Source organism: Schistocerca nitens, chromosome 5 (assembly GCF_023898315.1).
Source record: "Schistocerca nitens isolate TAMUIC-IGC-003100 chromosome 5, iqSchNite1.1, whole genome shotgun sequence".
NCBI lineage: Eukaryota > Metazoa > Arthropoda > Insecta > Orthoptera > Acrididae > Schistocerca > Schistocerca nitens.
In genome coordinates this window covers 626,425,305-626,448,239 of record NC_064618.1, presented here as the reverse complement: position 1 = coordinate 626,448,239, position 22,935 = coordinate 626,425,305, and the positions used below count along the sequence as shown (strand labels likewise).

The 22,935-nt window shown below is 39.7% G+C and overlaps 1 protein-coding gene across 1 annotated transcript in view; it reads right to left on the bottom strand.

Annotated features, from left to right (window-relative positions):
* The window catches only part of LOC126259681 (transcriptional protein SWT1), a 260,925-nt gene that overhangs the window by 58,495 nt on the left and 179,495 nt on the right, over positions 1-22,935 (bottom strand). The window contains exon 15 of the mRNA XM_049956640.1: positions 20,035-20,153. Within this exon, the coding sequence (XP_049812597.1) occupies positions 20,035-20,153 (119 nt within the window). The remainder of the gene's footprint in view (positions 1-20,034; positions 20,154-22,935) is intronic.

Sequence of the window (22,935 nt, the reverse complement as noted above, 5' to 3'; positions counted from 1 at the left end):
ACCGATTCCTAGAACTGCGGTCTGCTTTCTGTACAATTTGTATGTATTTTTCACCTCCTCTACATAACCCCTGACAACTTCAGAATTTTGAGGAGATTTTTCTAGTTAGTATTGTCAACCACTTTTTCTAAACTTATAGACAGAATAACTGTGGGTTTTTCATTCTTTCCCCTATCTTCTAAGATAAATCATACAGTCAGTACTGCTGACATGTACCTACATTTCTCCAGAACTCAAACTGATCCTCCTTTAGTGTGACCTCTACCAGTTGTTCCACTTCTCTGTAAACCATGTGTGTTAGCGTTCTGTAACCAGCACTTATTAAACTGACGGTTTAGTAATACACTGTAGTGCCTCGAGAATTTGGGTGTAAGTTCTAGAGACACTCAGCTTTCCTCTGTCTCGAACACCCGATATTTTAAGTACGAGAATGACAAAGTGGAGATGTGTCTACCTCACCGCTGGTTTTTTGTGTGCGCAGGATGGATGTGTATCGGGAAAATACTGCAATGGTGACAGTCGATCAGCGTGCACAAGTGTTTGCAGTGCACACTATGGAAGCTGTATGTCCAGTACAAGGAGCAAGCATGCTCTATTCTTTGATGGTGTAACAACTGTATTGTTGTGAACAAATGAATTATATACTGAACTAAAGACACTTACATTTGACTTTCTGGTGTTGGACTTGCGAGAAGCAAGAACTGGTTTTATAGGGGTTATTAAACCAAACATATTGTAATTGTATCTGTTAGTATCTAATGGTCCAAGACGGGGTTGACTCACGAGAGTTGAACACTTGTGTGAAACTTGCGAAGTTGTTTTATTGTGGAGATGAAAATATAACAGAGTTGAACAAAAGTATTCTGAGAGTACAGAATCATTTCAAGAGTAGAAAAGGAGTTTATTTTGAAATTCCCTTAACCAGCTATAGTATTTGGAGAAGAAGAGTTTGTGAAGATCAATGCAGCTGTCTGACCCGAGAAGAAAATTGGCTGCACACAATATGTGAGTCAACTGCGAGAGACGTGTGAGTCTTACACCCTAGTACCACACTGTCTCCTGTCGTCCAAAAACCGTTAGAACACCTTTCAACACGTGCTGTGGTATCAGGATTACTACAGTCTTCTAGAAGTCTGGTGGTATTTTATCTGTCCTCCAATCATGTGTACTAGGTGGAACAGTTTTTTTGTGGTGAGTTCTCCTGAGGATTTTAATAATTCTGAGGAAATGTAATCTATTCCAGTTGTCATGTTTCAATGTAGGTCCATCAGTGATCTATCAAATTCTTTTCGCAGAATCATTTCCATCTCTTCCCTTTCAAATTTCTCTTCTCTTCCTATAATAACTTTTTCATTCATTTATATAGTCCTTCTACATATTACTTTGACATTTCAGCCTTCTTTTCTATGGATGATACTGGCTTGGTATCTGAGCTCTTCCTTTTCATACAGATGCTTCTCTTTTATCCAAAGTGTCTTTATTTTTCTATACTTGCATCTACATTTTCTATTGTGATACATACATCTACAGCTTTGGATTTCCCATTCAATGCTTTGCCTTTTTGCACTCTTCATCATCTCATTTTTTAGACATTTGTATTTCTTTTGCTTGCGTCTTTGCTGAGTTTTAATATTTTATCCTTCTGTCAACTAAATTAAATATCGTGGGTTATCAAAGGATGTCTACTAGGCCTTGTCTTTTTACCTATTTTTTTCCCTCAGGTTCCTTTGCTACTTCTTTTGAAGTTAACCTTTCCTCTGTCCATTTCTTTCACCTGTTCCAGACAGTCATTGCCTCAAGCACCTTTTGTAGCTCACAACAACCCTGGTTGTTTTACCTTATACAAGTCCAGTTTTCTTAATTTCTGACCTCCCTGCAATTTGCATTTCATATGCAACAAATAACAGTGAAAATCTGCATCTGTCCCTGTAAACGTTTTTCAGCAGGAAATCTCATTTATAAATCTCTGTCTTACCATTATATAATCTATCTGCAACAAACCAGTTCTCCAAGTGTCCTCCATGGATACAACCTTCTTTTGCGACTCTGGAACCAAGTGTTTGGAATAATTAAACCATACTGTGTGCAAAATTTTACCACACTACTTTCATTCCTTTCTTTGATTTCACACTCTCCCACTATTTTTCTCCTTTTCCTTTTTCTACTAACTCCAGTCCCCCATCACAATTTATTTTTCACCTCACTTAATGCACTAAACAATTCTTTTATCTCAACAAACGTTTTTTTCAGTTTTATGAAAAGGACAGATTGCTACTCACCATACAGAGATGTTGAGTCGCACACAGGCACAACAAAAAGACTGCTACAAGTGAGCTTTCGGCCAAAAGACCATCTTCTAAAGTAATGTGTGTTTGTTGTCTACTTTAGAGGAAGAAAGCTCACGTCCTGCTGTATTTTTGTTGTGCCTGTCTGATACTCGACATCCTTTCATAATCTTGCCATGTTGTTTTCAATCTGTTCACCACTTGTGAGTGAGGAAGTGAGTGCCTTAGATGGCCAGCAACAGTGGCAAGGAGAGGGAGGGAGGGAGGGAGGGACTTCCTCTCTTCCTCCACACAGTCCAAAGGTCAAGCCCAGAACATGACTACTCTTGTTCATGCAGCTGACGTAGGTTTATGAAATTGCATAACATAAAATTTTGATTCACTTATAATTACATATTTTGTTAGTAGAATTGTGTTAAAGTAAGGAGTACAGGATCTGAGCATCATCAGATAACTAGTTTCCCTGAAAAATGATATTACATGGATTTTTGCATCCAGCAGGGTTTCAACATGCAGAGTTAAAATCTGGATAATATGGGTAATTGACATAAAAATATTATATAGAAATGTTCTGTAAAGTTACCTTCCACAATTTTTGAGATTTCAAAGGAAATGTAAATTTTGAAATACAAGTAACAAAAACATAACAGATTGTTCCTGATTTAGGCATCAACTACCATAGATACACACACATAAAAAAAAGTTTTGCATCACCTCAGTTCCGAGAGTTCTGGATCCTGTACAGAATAGAGATCAACATAATCATCATTTCTGCCCTTTTTATTGCTCATGAAAACCACACACTTTCATGTTGTACCATGATACAGAAAGACATTCAGAGGTGGTGGTCCAGATTGCTGTATGCTCCAGTACCTCTAATACCCAGTAGCACATCCTCTTGCATTGATGCATGCCTGTATTCGTTGTGGCATACTATCCACAAGTTCATCAGGGCACTGTTGGTCTAGATTGTTCCTCTCCTCAACGGCGGCATAGATCCCTCAGAGTGGTTGATGGGTCACGTCATTCATAAACAGCCCTTTTCAATATATCCCAAGCACGTTCGATAGGGTTCATGTCTGGAGAACATGCTGGCCACTCTAGTCGTGCGACGTCGTTCTCCTGAACTAAGTCATTCACTATATGTGCATGATGGGGGTGCGAATTGTCGTCCATAAAGCTGAATGCCTCACCAATAAGCTGCCGAAATGGTTGCACTATCAGGATGGCATTCACGTATCATACAGCCATTACAGCACCTTTCATGACCACCAGCAGCGTATGTTGGCCCCACATAATGCCACCCTAAAACAGCAGGAACCCCTCACTTTGCTGCACTTTCTGGACAGTGTGTCTAAGGCATTCAGCCTGAGCGGGTTGCCTCCAAACACGTCTCTGACGATTGTCTGGTTGAAGGCACATGCGACACTCATTGGAGAAGTGATGCCACTCCTGAGCGGTCCATTCGGCATGTTGTTGGGCCCATCTATACTGCGCTGCATGGTGTCGTGGTTGCAAAGATGGACCTTGCCATGGATGTCACGAGTGAAGTTGAGCATCATGTAGCCTACTGTGTACAGTTTGATTCGTAACACGACATCCTGTGGCTGCACGAAAAGCATTATTCAACACGGCGGTGTTGCTGTCAGGGTTTCTCTGAGCCATAATCTGTAAGTTGCGGTCATCCACTGCAGTAGTAGCCACCGGGCAGCCTGAGCAAGGCATGTCATCAACAGTTCCTGTCTCTCTGTATCTCCTCCCTGTCCGAACAACACCGCTTTGGTTCACTCTGAGATGCCTGGACACTTCCCTACCAGGCACAAAGTAACAATGTGGACGCAATCAAACTGCAGCATTGACCATCTAGGTATGGTTGAACTACAGACAACACAAGCTATGTACCTCCTTCTTGGTGGAATGACTGGAACTGGTTGGCTGTCGGACCCCCTCCGTCTAACAGGTGCTGCTCATGCGTGGTTGCTTGCATCTTTGGGCGGGTTTAGTGACATCTCTGAACAGTCAAAGGGACTGTATCTGTGATGCAATATCCACAGTCAATGTCTATCTTCAGGAGTTCTGGGAACTGGGGCGTTGCAAAACTTTTTTTGATCTGTGTAGTTTACAGTGCCAACCTGCTGTCTACAGAATGATTCTAATGCAAGAAGTTCCGAAAAAACTGATGCAATTCATGACCAAATGGACAGTGCAGAGAATAAAAATCACACACAGTTAATTTTTTTAAAAAAATAATAACAATGCATTTACTAAGATACAAAAATGTAATTGAGATGAAATGTTCTTTATAAATGGATCTACAGTTGGAAAAATTAGGGTGTCAATGCAGTCTCAATTGGTAAAGTTATCTGTAATTTAGTAAGCCAATAGGACCCTTTTGGGGTACTGAGAGAGGTGCATTGGCAATTTAGAAATGCTCATTCTCTTTTATGATTGGCGTCGAGGCTACATAAGCAAACCCAGAGCTGCCTCAAGGGTACATTCATTCATTGGGTTTTGTCAAAAGAAAGAGACTATTTTACCTCTGGAATTCTTTATTCAGGATGAGACCAACATCATTAAACAACACAGTAGAATTGCTCCTACTCAGGAAATTTAAGGGTTGTAGTTCTCCTTGCCATCACCTACCCTGCATTACCAATAAAGTGGGGCCATGTTGGCTAATACTACACTGGCAGAGCAATAAATCATAAGACTCTTGACTTTACAACTGTTGAAACACCTGCTCTCCCTCTTCATTACCCATATGTTAGTCTTACCGAAGTAATGTTTTTCCCCCCTCTACTGTGACACCTAGTTTTGTGTTGTGTGGAACACTGGAGACCTCTCTACTCTAAAAGTGTGTATTCTTTGATTCTTTGTTTTGTTTCTACTTTGACACAGTGTGTTGTTATTGTGTGTCCATGTTGTTATTAAAAGCATATCATTCTTCGAAGTGCAACAAAATGTCATGTTTATTTCTTACAAATATGTGCAAAAATATATGCTTAATATTAAACAGGAAAAATATTAAAATGGAAAATTTATTTGGCCACTAATTTTGCAGCACTTTGGGAAGCATCTTCTATTTAATATTATAATAACGTTTTAACAAAAAATTCAGTTAATATTAAATGTATCCTTAGTTCACCACAGACCCAAATAAGAATGCTTCAAGCTGTGAGAACTATAGTAATCATTCACTGGACTATGTTTTTCTTTTAATAAAGGTATTTTTTAGACAGCAAGATATGTGGATTATGGCCAATATGACACTTAACAAGGAAAACGAGAGTAGTCCTACAAATATTTGTGATCTGTCAAGAAATTATCATAGAGAAACATTTTCAACATCGTTTAAAGGCTTGTCATTATTAAACTGTTTACGATACATGCCAATGTCCATCATTAGCAGAAAGAGATGAAACGTTCAATGCATTTTGACACTGTAAATGGAACAATGCATGGGCAGTTCATGTTGTCTGAATAGCACTTGAGGAGGAACCCGCTATTCATGTACGAAAGACAACTGATACAAAAAAAATCTGGGAAACTCTTTTATCAATGTTTAGACAATCTTCATTGCAATTATTACATAAGCTATTCAACTGTTTCTTTGAAATAAAAAAAAAGGATGACGTCACATCTGTAACAAAACACACAACACTATCTGAAAACATTTTTGATGTCTTATGCAATACGAAGCTTCTTATTGAGAATTTGTGTCCTTTTTACAGTTTACTAGCTACACACAGAAACTCAGACAGGTAGCACATTCTACACAAAATCAAAATAGGATGAGAAACAGTGCAGACTTAAGAAATTCAACAGAGTGTAAGAAGAAAAAGAAGAAAGGAACTTGCTCATGTCTATATTGCAAGACAGTTGAACATATTATTGCAAACTTCTGAAAATGTATGGCTGCATAAAAAATGAAGGAGTCAGCTAGCAATAATAGTTTTGGTTCCAATTTAAAAGTAAATGGCAAACAAAACATATTTTTCAGCACTAGCTTGCTAGTTCATATTAATTCTGATAGTGCTGATTCTTGGGTTTCTGATTCTGGCAGGACACACCACATTTCACCAAATAAACAGCATTCTGCTATGTTTGAAAAGTTTCTGATTCCACCATGTCTACAGACAACAGGCGACAAAGCTATTTTTGCATATCTACATCTACATGGGACTGGTGGTATTAACATTGAAATCAAACAATGGAAAATCCAGGATGGAATGTAATAATATTATGAAAAGAAAAGTTGCCACTCATCATATAGCAGACATGCTGAGTTGCAGATAGGCACAACAATAAGACTGTCACAAATAAAGCTTTTGGCCAGTAAGGCCTTCGGCAAAAAGTTCACACACACACACACACTCACAGTCACACATACAACTACAGTCTCAGGCAACTGAAACCACACTGTGAGCAGCACCACCAGTGCATGATGGGAGTGGTGACTGGGTGGGGTAAGGAGGAGGCTGGTGCAGGGAGGGGGAGAGATAGTATGATAGGAGTGGTGGACAGTGTAGTGCTGCAGGTTAAACAGAGGGCCGGGGAGAGGTGGGGAGAGGGGGAGGGGAGAGACCGCTCATCACTGCAGATGCGACAACCAGGATGTCCCATTGTGGCTGGTTACTGTGCCCCCACTGAGAGAATTTCTGATCTCATAGACCCAACACCTTCAACCTATTACCTGGAACCTACTCTCCTATATAAAAGATACCAAAAATTTCCTCCACCAAATCTCCACAGTTCCTGTCCCTTTACCATACAGTGCCCTGCTTGTCACTATTGATGCCACCTCCCTTTACACTAACATTCCTAATGCCCAAGACCTTACCATTACTGAACACTACCTTTCCCAATGTCTGACGGATCTCAAATCAACAACCTCCTTCCTAGTCACCACGACCAACAATATTCTCGCCCACACATACTTCTCTTTTCAAGGCATTACATACAAACAAATCCAGGGTATGGCTATGGGCATCTGCAAGACACCATACTATGCCTTGGGTCATCTAGAGGAATCCTTCCTGAACACCCAGAATCCTTAATCCCTAACCTAGTTCGGATTCACTGACGACATCTTTGCGGTCTGGATTGAGGGTGAGGACACACTATCCACATTACTCCAGAACCTCAACAACTTCTTCCCCATTTGCTTCACCTGGTCCTACTCAACCCAACAAGCCACCTCAAAGATGGCTACATCAGTACCTCTGTCCATATGAAACCTACTAACCACCAGCAATACCTCCTTCGACAGCTGCCACCTGTTCCATACCAAGAAGTCCCTTCCATATAGCCTAGGCTCCCATGGTCATCGCATCTGCAGATGAGCGGTCTCTCTCAAAATACACCAAGGGTCTCACTGAAGCCTCCACAGACCCTAATTACACTTCCAACCTTGTACAAAAACAAATCTCCCATGCCTTATCTTTCCAGCCTCCCACCTCCCAAAGTCACACTGTCCGGCCACAGAGGAGTATGCCCCTTGTAACCCACCCAGGACTGGAGCAACTGAATTACTTTCACTGCCAGGGTTTCCACTAGCTCCCGTCATGCCCTGAAATAAGAAAGGTCCTGCCCACTATCCTTCCCACCCCTCCTACAGTCGTATTCACTGCCCTCCAAACCTACACAATACACTCGTCCATCCTTACACAATCCCTGCTCCCAACCCCTTACCTCATGGCTCATACGCCTGTAACAGGCCTAGGTGCAAGACCTGTCCCATACGTCCTCCCACCACCACCTATTCCAGTCTGGTCACAAACATCACCTATCCCACCAAAGGCAGGGCTACGTGTGAAATCAGTCATGTGATCTACAAGCTAAGCTGCAACCCCTATAATCCATTCTATTGGGCATGCCTAATGCAGGATTGGCTCAGGTGACTGTTAACATAGGGGGGTTATGTAGGGATTTTACTAAAGAGGATCAGGTAGTGATTGTGGGTGGGGCTGGTAATAGTATTGATAGGGATGGGGAGTATGACATAGATGATGACCTGGAAAAGATAGCCACTCAGACTGGCAACACGAATGTGCATTTCGTGGAACTGTTTCAGCGTCACGATCGGCCTCATCTTAATACAGCCATCAGGCATAATAACATGAGACTTGAGGGTGCGCTGATGACAGAAAGCATGGGTCACATTTCAGTGGTGTCGGTGGAGTCTATCAGCAGGACGGGGTTCACTAGACATGGCCTGCACCTCAACAGGTATGGGAAGGGGAGGTTGGTAAAGCTTATGGGTGACAGCATAGGTGGGGGTGGTGGGATCACTCAAGGGAAAATTCCTGCAGTAGTGGGTGTTAGAGCTGCACCTTTTTTAGATTGAAGTCAGCTGATAGGTATTCCTGCTTAAGGGAAGTCTCTGTATCAAAAGAACCACTTTTGACAAAGCTTAGGTATCTGAGTAATGAGGGAATTAGTATATTTCATCAAAATATACAAGGTATTAGAGATAAAGTTAGTGAACTGCTTACAGATGTTGACTCTGAAATTATTGGTATATCTGAACACTTCTTAAATAAGGAGATAATTCAGAGGCTTCCTTTACCAGGATACAGGTTGGCTGGCTGCTTTTCTAGGAGCTGTTTGCGGTGTGGGGGAGTAGCCATGTATGTGAAAAACAGCATCCCATTTGAGTCAATTGATGTTTCAAAGTACTGCACTGAAAAGGTGTTTGAATGTTGTGCAGGTGTGGTTAAATTTAATGGAGCTAAACTTCTAACTGTTGTTATTTATAGATCCCCAGACTCCGATTTCACAACATTTTTTCTAAAGCTAGAGGAGGTTCTTGGTTCACTTTATAGGTAATACAAAAAGTTAGTTATATGTGGTGACTTCAACATTAATTGTATAAGTGATTGTGCAAGGAAAAGGATGCTGGTAGACCTCCTTAATTCATGTAATCTTATGCAAACTGTATTCTTTCCAATGAGAGTGCAAGGGAACAGTAGAACAACAATAGACAAAATTTTTGTTCATTCCTCATTCTGTTAGCAAAAAGGTGAATGGCCTTTCAGATCATGATGCACAAATTTTAACTCTAAAAGATTTCTGTGCTGCAACACATGTTAAATATAGTTATTAACTGTTTAGGAAAGCTGATCCAGTTGCTGTAGAGACCTTTGTAAACCTTATCAAGGAACAAGAGTGGCAAGATGTTTATAGTGCTAATACAGTAGATGATAAATATAATGCTTTTCTCAAGACTTTTCTCGTGCTCTTTGAAAGTCGCTTTCCGTTAGAATGTTCAAAACAGGGTACTAGCACAAACAGGCAGCCTGGGTGGCTGACTAGAGGGATAAGAATATCTTGTAGAACAAAGTGGCAATTATGTCAAAACGTTAAAAACAGGCAAAATCTAAATGCAGCAGCCCATTACAAACAGTATTGTAAGGTGCTTAAAAATGTTATTAGGAAGGCAAAAAGTATATGGTATGCAGATAGAATAGCTAAGTCTCAGGATAAAATTAAAACCATATGGTCAGTCGTAAAGGAAGTGGCTGGTCTGCAGAGACAGGTCGAGGATATAGAATCAGTGCATAGTGGGAGTGTCCGTGTTACTGATAAGTCGCATATATGTACAGTATTTAATAATCACTTTCTGAATATAGCAGGCGAACTAAATAGAAACCTAGTACCAACAGGGAATCATATAGCACTCTTAGAAAAAAGTGTTCCGAGACTGTTACCTGAAATGCTCCTCCATGATACTGACAAGAGGGAGATTGAGTTAATAATCAAATCACTAAAGACCAAGAACTCTCATGGATATGACGGGGTACTGAAGTATTGTTCTATGTATGTTAGCCCAGTACTTAGCCATATCTGTAACTTTTCCTTTAGGAGAGGTCGGTTTCCTGACCGATTAAAGTACTCGGTAGTGAAGCCACTTTATAAAAAGGGAGACAGGGATAATGTTGACAATTTTAGACCTATTTCTATTCCATCGGTGTTTGCTAAAGTTATCGAGAAGGTTGTATATACAAGGTTACTGGAGCATTTAAATTCACATAATTTGCTGTCAAATGTACAGTTTGGTTTTAGAAATGGTTTAACAACTGAAAATGTTATTTTCTCTTTTCTCTGTGCGGTTTTGGATGGATTAAATAAAAGGTTGCGAACGCTAGGTGTTTTCTTTGATTTAACGAAGGCTTTTGACTGTGTTGACCACAAAATATTACTGCAGAAGTTGGACCATTATGGAGTAAGGGGAGTAGCTTACAATTGGTTCACCTCTTACTTTAAGAACAGTAAGCAGAAGGTAATTCTCCGCAATATTGAGAGTGGTAGTGATGTTCAGTCCCAATGGGGCACTGTTAAGTGGGGCGTTCGCCAAGGATCGGAACTGGGGCCACTGCTGTTTCTTATTTATATAAATGATATGCCTTCTAGTATTACAGGTGATTGAAAAATATTTCTGTTTGCTGACAACACCAGCTTGGTAGTGAAGGATCTTGTGTGTAATATTGAAACCGTATCAAATAATGTAGTTCATGAAATAAGTTCATGGCTTGTAGAAAATAATTTGATGCTAAATCACAGTAAGACTCAGTTTTTACAGTTTCTAATTCACAATTCAACAAGAACCGATATTTTGATCAGACAGAATGGGCATATTATAAGAGACACGGAACAGTTCAAGTTCCTAGGCGTTCGGATAGATAGTAAGCTGTTGTGGAAACCCCATGTCCAGGATCTTGTTCAGAAACTAAATGCTGCTTCATTTACCATTAGAACAGTATCTGAAATAGGTGACCGTTCAACATGAAAAGTAGTCTACTTCACATATTTTCAATCGCTCATGTCGTATGGTATTATTTTTTGGGGTAATTCTTCTGATTCAAAAAGGGTATTTTTGGCTCAAAAACGGGCTGTTCGAGCCATATGTGGTGTAAGTTCGAGAACCTCTTGTCGACTCCTATCCAATAGTCTGGGAATTCTGACATTGCCCTCACAGTATACATTTTCTTTAATGTCGTTTGTTGTTAGCAATATTAGCCTATTCCCAAGAGTTAGCAGCTTTCACTCAGTTAATACTAGGCATAAATCAAATCTGCATGTGGAATGCATTTCCTTGACTCTTGTACAGAAAGGAGTGCAGTATTCTGCTGCATCTATTTTCAATAAGCTACCACAAGAGCTCAAAAATCTTAGCAGTAGCCCAAACCCTTTTAAGTCGAAACTGAAGAGTTTCCTCATGGCTCACTCCTTCTATTCTGTCGAGGAGCTCCTGGAAGAGCTAAAAAATTAAGCAAATTCCAGTGTTACATTGTTGATTTTCTTTATTTAAACTTATGACTTGTCGCCTGAATATTTTTTTTTTTATATTTCATTTTATCTGTTTCTACTATCGTGTTATAATTTCATGTATAGACTCGTTCCATGACCATGGAGACTTATTTTGGTCCCACGGAACAATAAATAAATAAATAAATGACAATCAACAAGCTGACTATCCACACAAATGGCCACTGACAAACTGTGGCCAAGAAACAAGTGGACCACCCTCTTGCTGAGAATGCTGTCAAACATGACATCCTTCACTTCAATGACTACTTCACAGCCTGTGACACAAGGTATCTTTCCACCAACACCAGCTTTTCTGAATTGCGCAGGTGGGAACTTTCCCTGCAATACATCCTATGTTCTTGTAACCCTCCTGGTCTCAACCGTCATTAGTCACTGTCCTCATCCATCCAGCCCCTTCCCTGTTCCCATTCCAGCACTACACAGCTGTCATTCCACCATCACACCCAGTCTTTTTACTTTTCTCCTTTCCCACTACGCCCCCTCCCCTCTCCCCAGCCTTCCATCTAACCTGCAGCACTACACTGTCCGCCACGCCTACCATACTATCTCTCCCCCTTCCCACGCCAGCCTCCTCCTTACCCCCATCCACTTGCCACTCCCACCATGCATTGGTGCTGTTCCTCGCAATGTGGTTTCAGTTGCCTGAGACTGCAGTCGTCAGTCGTGTGTGAGAGTTGCTTGTGTGTGTGTGTGTGTGTGTGTGTGTGTGTGTGGTCTATTCTTGATGAAGACTTTACTGGCCAAGAGCTTTATTAGCGACAGTCCTTTCGTTGTGCCTATCTGCGACTCAGCATCTCCGCTATACGGTGAGTATTAATATTGACGTATATATGAACAACAAGTAGATATCTGCTTTGCTAGATAATGTTCAGTATGTACCCCATGCCAAACACCAACTTTTCTCCATTCATCAAGCTGTGCAATGGGGAAATAATGTGGCTTATAATAACAAAGGTGTTATCATTTGGATATATAGTGAATCAGCTGCAACAGGGAAACTTGTTCCTTCAATGTACATTATGAACAAGCATGTTTGTCATCCAAATTCAAAAATGAACATTAACTTAGCAACTTCAGAAGAACAATTATAAGATTGCTATGAGAAACTTGGTCATAAAGACAATAACCATGTGTGAGGCATGGTCTCTTGCTTCTGAATATCAGTTCATCGTTTTGTGATGGATGTGTTCTTGACAAATCCCACTGCAAACCATTCAGTCCTTTCAGAGACTGGCCACAAACTGCTGATGAATTGATTAATGCTGATGTTACTGGACAATTTCTGCCGACTCGATAAACAATTTTCATTCTTATGTGATTTTTCAAAGTTGACTGTTCTCGTTTCACTTGGATATACTTAATGCAAAGTAAACCTGAAGTAATCAACAATTTGAAAACATTTTGAAGGTGTGTCCTGCTGGTCATATGGTAAAAGTGTTTCAGTCAGTCAGTGGAGGAAAGTTTAATTGAAATGTGATAGCTGCAATACTATGAGACTGTGTAACTGAGTTTCACCTTACATGTCTGGATACATCTGGGCAAAAGTGTGTTGCTGAACAAGCAAATCAACAAATAGTTGAATTAGCTCACTCCATGTCATCACCTAGTGAGTTACCTAAATTATTTGGGCTCATAAATGTAACACAGCCATTTTTCTATTCAATCACACTGGGAAGTCAAGTGCTCCAGGTAAAACACCTTTTGAGTTGTGGACTGGTAACGTGTTCGACAGTTTATGTTTATTTGCCCAAGAAATTTCATTCCAAGTTCTATGACAAAGCTATGCCTTGATATTTTATTGGTTATATGAATGAGAAAGATGGTCACAAAGTGCGTATCACATCAAAACACCATGAAACGTAATCATGCAATGGTGCTTTTCAACCACAAAAGTTATCTATAGTTGGAAATTTGATTAAGCTGGTATTTAAATCTGTACCTGAAGAAATAGGGGAGGAATGTGACTTGATTAGTAATTCTTGGTCCAAAGAGAATTTAAATCTATTATTGATCAAACTGAGATTAGTAATTGAGAATGACTGGATGTTTTATTAAATCATTGTCAATTTGTAAAACACACCCAGTGAGGTTTAGTGATTATGAATTAGGATGCCAGGCTCACCAGTCTCCAAATAACAAATGCATTAGTTTGCCTTACAAAAGCAATCCATGAAGAGCTGACACCAACAAACTTTACCAAAGGTATGGAAAGTAGTGACTCCAATAAGTGGTTTAATTCATGAAAGAAGCAATGAAGGTATTTGAAGCAAATTACACCTAGAGTTGGTAAACTGCCTAGAAGTCAACATGTGATTAATAATTGTTGGGTACTTCAGGTAAAATACAAACCTGACTACACTCGTTTGGTTGTTTTTGGTATGTTTCAACATAGAGGACATGACTATGATGAAAATTTTAGTCCAGTTTCTTGTTATGACTCTTTTTGTACTTTAACAACAATTGTAGCTGAAGAAACATACAGATTTTGTCAATTATAAGTTAGAATTGCATTTCTGTGTGGTGACCTGGACACAGAAATATTTATGACTCAGCCAGGAGGTTTCAGTGTCGGGCCAGGTTATGTTTTTTGTCTCACCAAGCAATCATTATAAGAGATCCCTTATCATCATCATCATTATCAGAAGCAGCAACGTCACTGGAAGTTAGGGGAAGTATCGAAGTAAATACATAGTTTTGTGTTCTGTAAAACACTACAAAAACCTCTCTGCTCTAAATCCGTTTTTTTTTTTTTTTTGTTTTGTTTATTTTTGCTTTTGGCACAGTGTATTGTTGTTGTGTGTCCATGTTGCAACAACAATTGCATCATTTTTAAAAGTGTATTTCTTGCTAGAGATACATTTTTAGTCCACTTCAAGTCTGCAACTGACGGAATACAATGTCTGCGTCAATGGCTGCTCCACAACCCATGCCACATGAATTCTTCCCACTAGCACCGACTATTCTGCATAACACAGACGTTAGGCATCCTTTCAACACATCCTTTGCTCCCATAATCCTTCTGGCCTCAATCTCTGCGAACCTACTGCCCCCATAACTTCTACCCAAAAGTTTTTCTTCCTGTTCTGTCACCCTCTACATCATATTCATCATGCGTCACATGGCACCAGCTCCAGTACCCATGTACCGCATGCCTAGCCCATGCACCTACCATCCCTCCCTCCCCCATTTCTAGTCAAGAAACATACTGTCTTCCTCTGAAATGCTACTTATCCATTCTCAACCTCTCTTCATGCCTTCTGACTCTTTTTCCCTGTACCCTTCCCACCTGACACATTTCCCACCCCACCTTAGTCCACCTGCAATCGTGATTTAGTGGCATAGGTGTTGTTTGTTTGTTTGTGTGTGTGTGTGTGTGTGTGTGTGTGTGTGTGTGTGTGTGTGTGTGTGTCTGAAAGCTAGCAAGTTTTCTTTCTCTTTTGTGTGGGTCTGTCGACAACCCCACACTTCTGGTATTTGATGAGTGCTTTCCTTTACTCCCAAAGTACCGTATTTACTCGAATCTAAGCCGCACTTTTTTTTTCGATTTTTGTAATCCAAAAAACCGCCTGCAGCTTAGAATCGAGTGCAAAGTAAGCAAAAGTTCTGAAAAATGTTAGTAGGTGCCACCACAACTAACTTCTGTCGTTGAATATATGTAGCGCTACACAGGCATGCTTTGCAAGCACAAAGGTAAATACTGGTGCCAAAACCTCTGCGTCAGTACAAAATTTAAAAAAAAAGGTGGAAGACGAGCTTTTTTCTCCGCCCCGAGTTTCGACCACTGCATTTTCATACATTATCCAACTAAGTAAATACAAATTCTGTAATGTTCATCTACGAATGTAGCAGCATTTCAATGTACTACAAAAATCAGACTGGTAAGACTGTTTGGGATGTTCGTCAATATGGCCAACTCTACGTTCTGAATTTTTTCCTACCGGTGAGAAGAGATGGTTGCTAATAGGAACTTTTATGAATTGTGAATCACACGCAGTATTCTCTTCACCATAAGAATAATACGAATATAAACATTTTGCCATGTATTCTTTCATGTTTGCTGCTATCTCATTTAAATCCTGTCTGCCTAATAAACTATGAAACTAGAGTGAGACAACAGCAAACGCGGAAGAATATACATATCATGTCATGTTTATATTCGTATTATTCTTATGCCTAATATTTATACAGTCAGAATTGAAGCACGGAAATTGACTAGATTTTTAAATCTAAGATGACTCTTAATTTCTGTGCAGAACATAATGCACTAAAGAGGCGCCTGCATAGATTTTCAAACGGAGAAAAATTTTCGCTAATTCTCGTTCAGAACATCTTCTATCATACGCAGCCTATTATTTGTTGATCATTATCAAAGAAAGCAGCAGTGTAAGTAACAACAAATAGCAGTCTCTTGCCATTGTTTCACTAATGAGGTGATTCCTCTCTTTAAAAAAAAAAAAAAAAAAAAATTGTAAGCGGCGGTAGTGCGCACAAAAGCAAGCCATGCCGCGAGCGGCGACAGGCCGTAAACACTCATTATCAGAATGCGACAAACAATGCATGACACAGTACAGTAATGCATTTTCAGCTTAGAGTGACGTAAACACCTATAACAAAGAGAACGGCACATATCAGATCAAAGAAAAATAAGCAATCAATTCAAACCAGACGAAGCATGTGAAAAAGGAAGGGTACCCGTATAAATACGGATGGATCGCCTGATGCATAGCAATGGTTATCTGGCAAAGCTTAACTGCTAAGCTTACGATTCAAACCAAACTACTGTGGATGTATCGTCATTTATTCGACCAAAATTGTGTCTCATATTACAATGGACCAACTTCGTTTCGATTTGGAGGTGTGGCCTAAAACTTTTCCCTCTGCTTGAATTTTGAGTCTCAAATTTCAGGTGCGGCTTAGATTTGGGAAAATTTTTTTCCTTGATTTCGAATCTCATTTTTCAGGTGCGGCTTAGATTCGAGTGCAGCTTAGATTCGAGTAAATACGGTATATATATTGGGATATAACGTCTTCCACACATAAGCATTTTTTTTTCGATAATCCTATTGTTTTAATCATTTAAGTTCACAGTTCTCTCATTTTTGCTTTTCATATAGTCTTATAGACATTTTAAAATGGTTCAGTTCAGCATGTTATTTTTGACTCTCTTATAATTTTCTTGTAACCCGTACCCATTGCTTTGTTCCACATTCTTTTACTTTTGTTGTTTACCCTCCACATACCTGCTACAATTTTTTGTTGTTTCCATGTTTGAGAAGATCGTTTCCTCTTTGTTTTCTTCTGAAAGAAAGTGTTAAGGATGGACCTGCTGTTTTCTTAGCACATTCTGCCTCTATCAAATTTGGTACGCTACTCCATGTTTCCCCTCTAATTTCAATCCTACTTCTGGACTGAAATCTCCCACCATCGTCTAGTTATTTGATTTGCTGTTGTTTATCAGTTTCTGATGCTCTTTGTAGAGGTATTCTACCTAAAAGGAGAGCAAATTGTTGCATAAATTCTTCCTTAATCTAGTAATCCTGTATTCAGGTTCCTTATATGTCTGTAATACTGTATTTTATTTTCTTATTTAAATAAAGACTACATCCCAATCTCTTCCCTGCACTGATAATGGTTAAAAATATATTACCTGGTTTTACTTCTGTTTAACCTTCATTCTATTGAGACACTTGTGATAACTCTACTGTAATATTGATACACTTGATATTATTATTTCCTCTTCCATCTCCACTGAACTATCTCTGGGTCATAAAGTTATGCAATTTACTGACCGTCAATAAAATGTAGAGGAGGCAGCTTGGTTGTTCATTTAACCAAATTTCATACTGCAGGCACATTCACAGAAGAATTTGGGGAAGGTCATTGGTTAAAACCACCGCATATGTTTCCTCACATCACTATTCCATCCAGGTTAGAATGTTGATGTCCTAGGATCTCTTTCGTAGCAGTAGGTCCATTGTAAACCTTGCCACGGCACACTAGTAGCTTACCAGAGCAAAAATGACAACAACAACATTAAATCTTAGCAGAGCTATTCTCACACCCCTCTCATCCCAGGCCTGATTGATTTTAAACCTCTGAGATCAGGTTTACCGTGACCATTCACATGCTGTATAAGTGGAGGTAAGAGACCTTAAGTCAATATTGGTTGTTTGCTGTAAGTTTATATGTGACTCATATATATGACAATTACAAACATTGACTCACCATGTGTTCTTTCGTGCATGTAGATGAAGAGCTCTCACATATCGGATAACCCACAAGGTGATCCATCAAGATGGTTACTTTATGTGTAACAGCTGCATAACATGAATGTCTGGATTAGACACAGGAGTATAACATGTCCAATCCCCTTAATCCCCACTAAAATTTTAGTTGCTCTGCTCCCAGTACTTAGTAGAGACACCTTTTTGCAACCATTCTTGGTTCATATGAACACCTCTATCCTTGCTCAAAACTACTTCTCCTTTGAAGATAAATCTACAAACAAGTAGGCAAAATGATTAGACTTGAAGCTCTCATTAATAATGAGATCATTAAAGATTAACACATGTTCAGATTGGACAAGGATGGGGCAGGATATAAATTGCAGCTTATTCAATGAAATGTTCCTGGCTTCTGCTTTGGCTGATTTACAGACTCAATGAAAAACCTAAGCTGGATGTTCAAACATGGATTTCAACACCATGGATTTCCTCATCTACAAACATGGAGGCGGACCATCCAGCAGAATCTTTACAAATTGCTCAGAATCCTAAACTTCTCATATAGTTCAGTTTCATATAAGGCCAACCAAGAACAAAGAGTGCCAGAAGTCCACTACTTTCTTGTACCACAGATATAAAGATGTCCTCCTTCCATCTGTGAACGACACCTCTATAGTGATTCTTCTCTTGATATGGTGAATGTCTCTCTCAAATATCCACAGCTGTTTCTCCTCAATGATGTCTAAAGATAAAATTCCCGTGCTCTAATACTACAACCACACATTACAGCCAGCCAAAAACAACCACTCCCTCAGTACACAATACCTCCCTGAAACGAACGACTGTTCCACATCCTCCAGTAGTAAACAACTTTACTTCATTGCATCCTAAAATGAGGAGTTGACCACTTGTTGAATTAACATCACTAAATTGTAGTCAAGGGCAAGTTTAATCACAAAATTGTAGAGCATGTTACTTGACACAACTTGATTGACTTCAATGATACTTCAGTCCCTGTCATATAAATTCTCCTACCTCCTCCTCTCAAAATCAACTTTTCTCAATTGTGAAGATGGAAACTGTCCTTACATACATTATTTGGTCCACAAATTCGACTCACCTTGAAACTCACTAATGCTTTCTCAATCTACCTTTGTCCCCTTCCTAGTCCCCAGTACTGCTCAAATCTTGTTTCCTGTTGCACTCTTCCCCCTAAAGCTTCATCCCTAGTACTGTTCAAATCTTATTTCCTACTGCACTCTTCCCTCTAAAGCTTCATATGTCTCTTCTTGGTCCCATGATTTTCATACATTGCTTGGCCATGTATACTTTCAGCACTGTTTTCTTAGCTTGTCCTTGTGGCCCATTAATCCTCCACTCCCTCCCAAAATTCCATCCTCATTGCTTTCATGTACAAAATACCATTAAACCTGGCTTCAATTAGACGAAATTCTCTAGCCCCTCATTTCGACCCCACACCCCTCCCACATTCAACACATTTACTCAGTCCAAGACAACCACCCACGCCAGTCAAGTAACAGTATGAGATAGTATCTTTGTGCTGTATGAAATGTGTCCTGAAGGAGAGTGTAAGTTCAGAAACTGAGCCAGAATATGGAATTTTTTGTTAAAATATATATCTACTACTCAATGCTTCTCCCATATAGTGTGTTGCCCTTTGTTCTTATACTAGTGTTACACAATACCTACTGATAGCTTGAAATAATCTATATTGAACTAGCAAGCCACTCAGGTTTCACATGGATAGCACTAAGTATCTATGGCCAGATGACTCGTTTATAATATGTAGTGATATACACAACCCTTTCTCCTGAACCAGTCTATTTATTAGTGAAAACCGTGTCAAAATCCCTACATTAATTCCTGAGATTAGCTCTGGCATACAGACAAGAAAATGTGATGGGGGACTTCAATTTATAATATGTATAAGATGTGGACTAGTCCATGTTGATTAACTCCAGATGAAGCTTCATGCTCCTTCAACAACAGTTCTTTTATACAATGAAAAACATTAACAGTCCACAATACACTAACCACTAATCTAACATCCTCATAGAGAGAATTGCAGGTAGTATTAAGTGTGCCCAATTAACTAAAATAATTTATTTAATATTTCTAAGCAGTTCCATTAACTACTTATTGACTAGTGTAAGCATAAAGTTGTGACAAAATACCTCTAAGTATAACTGTGCTTCTTTTATCAATTTACTGTAGAGTGGTTTCACAAACTCAGAAGTAAGGCGTGCAAATCTGATTGCAATGTTCTTCACATCTTCTATGGATATTCTATAACCTGTTTTGAAAAAAAGACTGAAAATAAGTATATTACTCAATATTTTAAATATTTGCAACAGAAGGGGAATATCAATTTATAGACTGGTAAAACAATAACGATTGGAACAAGGTTTCTAGATACACCTTTTTAAAAACACTGTTGTTTCATTAGCTATTGTATTTTTTTAAACAAGCCTTTTGACAGGAGAGGAGCAGGAATAAATGACAAGATCTATTGGTTCTGAAGGAAAGCAGAAATTGCTCTAAATACTGAATATGGAGAGTAAGCTTGTGCAGGACACTATTCAAATGTATCAATTGACAAAGAGCTGAGATCTGAAACTTGTGGCAGATTAAAACTGTGTGCTGGATCGGCACTCGAACTAAGGACCTTTGCCTTTTGCGGGCAAGTGCTCTACCATCTGAGCTACCCAAGTACAACTTACAACCCAACCTCACAGTTTCACTTCCACCAGTACCTCGTCTCCTACCTTCCAAACTTCACAGAAGCTCTAATGCGAAATGTTTCGCAGGAGAGCTTCTGTGAAGTTCGAGTCTCGGTGCAGCGCACAATTTTAATCTGCCTGGAAATTTGCTATCAGCGCACATTTCATTCAGGGTAGCAGTTTTAATCTTTGCTGTTACCTAACTATAGATGTAAAATAATTTGCTACACCTTTCACATATACACTACTGGCCATTAAAATTGCTACACCACGAAGATGACATGCTACAGAAGCAAAATTTAACCGACAGGAAGAAGATGCTGTGATATGCAAATGATTAGCTTTTCAGAGCATCTGGCGACACCTACAACGTGCTGACATGAGGAAAGTTTACAACTGATTTCTCATACACAAACAGCAGTTGACCGGCCTTGCCTGGTGAAATGTTGTTGTGATGACTTGTGTAAGGAGGAGAAATGGGTACCATCACATTTCCGACTTTGATAAAGGTCGGGTTGTAGCCTATCGCGATTGAGGTTTATCGTAACGTGACACTGCTGCTCGAGTTGGTCGAGATCCAATGACTGTTAGCAGAATATGGAATCGGTGAGTTCAGGAGGGTAATATGGAACGCCGTGCTGGATCCCAACGGCCTCGTATCACTAGCAGTCAAGATGACAGGCATCTTATCCGCATGGCTGTAACAGATCGTGCAGTTACGTCTTGATCCCTCAGTCAACAGATGGGGACATTTGCAAGACAACAACCATCTACATGAACAGTTTGACGATGTTTGCAGCAGCATGGACTATCAGCTTGGAGACCATGGCTGCGGTAACCCTTAACGCTGCATCACAGGCAGGAGTGCCTGCGATGGTGTACTCAACAACGAACCTGGGTGCAAGAATGACAAAATGTCATTTTTTCGAATGAATCCAGGTTCTGTTTACAGCATCATGATGGTCGCATCCGTGTTTGGTGACATCGCAGTGAACGCACATTGGAAGGGTGTATTCGTCATCGCCGTACTGGCACATCACCCGGCATGATGGTATGGGGTGCCACTGATTACACGTCTCGGTCACCTCTTGTTCGCACTGATGGCACTTTGAACAGTGGACGTTACATTTCAGATGTGTTACGATCTGTGGCTCTACCCTTCATTCGATCCCTGCAAAACCCTACATTTCAGCAGGATAATGCACGACCGCATGTTGCAGGCCCTGTACGGGCCTTTCTGGATAAAGAAAATGTTCGACTGTTGCCCTCGCCAGCACATTCTCCAGATCTCTCACCAATTGAAAACATCTGGTCAATGGTGGCCGAGCAATTGGCTCATCACAATACGCCAGTCATTACTCTTGATGAACTGTGGTATCGTGTTGAAGCTACATGAGCAGCCGTACTTGTACACGCCATCCAAGCTATGCACACGCGTATCAAGGCCGTTATTATGGCCAGAGGTGGTTGTTCTGGGTACTGATTTCTCAGGATCTATGCACCCACATTGCCTGAAAATGTAATCATATGTCAGTTCTAGTATAATATATTTGTCCAATGAACACCCGTTTATCATCTGCATTTCTTCTTGGTGTAGCAGTTTTAATGGCCAGCAGTGTATATATCCAAGACTTAGAGTAACAATTACTCCATCATTATTAGAAGCTATTTCCCCCACATCATGAATCTCCTGATGGCATTTTTGGAAAAAAATTTCATATTGTGTATACCAGTTCCTTTTTTTTTCCTAAGTTTGTATCTGGCTGCAGACATTTCTCTTAATATTTCAAAGTCCAGAGATTTAAATGTGTTTCAAAATGTAATACTATGTTGGTTCTAATCAATGTGTTCCTAATTTGACAGTCTGTAAAGACGTTCCTCTTCTGACACAATACTATTAATATTCGGATAATGGAAATCCCTGGGGGGAACAGTAACCAAAGTTTAGAATTAATGACCTCTCATCCCCAGCTGATTGTTATGTGACACACAGACAACACACATAATTTCAATAGTTTTCAAGCTAACACTCCTTTTCCCAGTATAAATACTCATTCTCACACACAAATTGAGACAGAGACCTAAAAAAATCACCCATATATATGACGATGTGCTCCATGGGTGGGCATCTGAGTGGATGTGTGTGGCAGCGTGTGCAAGAAGCATTAGCTCACAATCTACTGAGAGGTTTCTTGTTGTCATAAGTATTTGAGTATCATATATCAATCAGTTACAGATGTATGAGTTTTAGAAATGAGCAGAACAGACATGGATGGAACAATGAATATATTTGCTTGATATTTTCAAAATTTTTTGAACTGTCCTCCTCAATTTCTAGTTTAGTAATTCCACCCC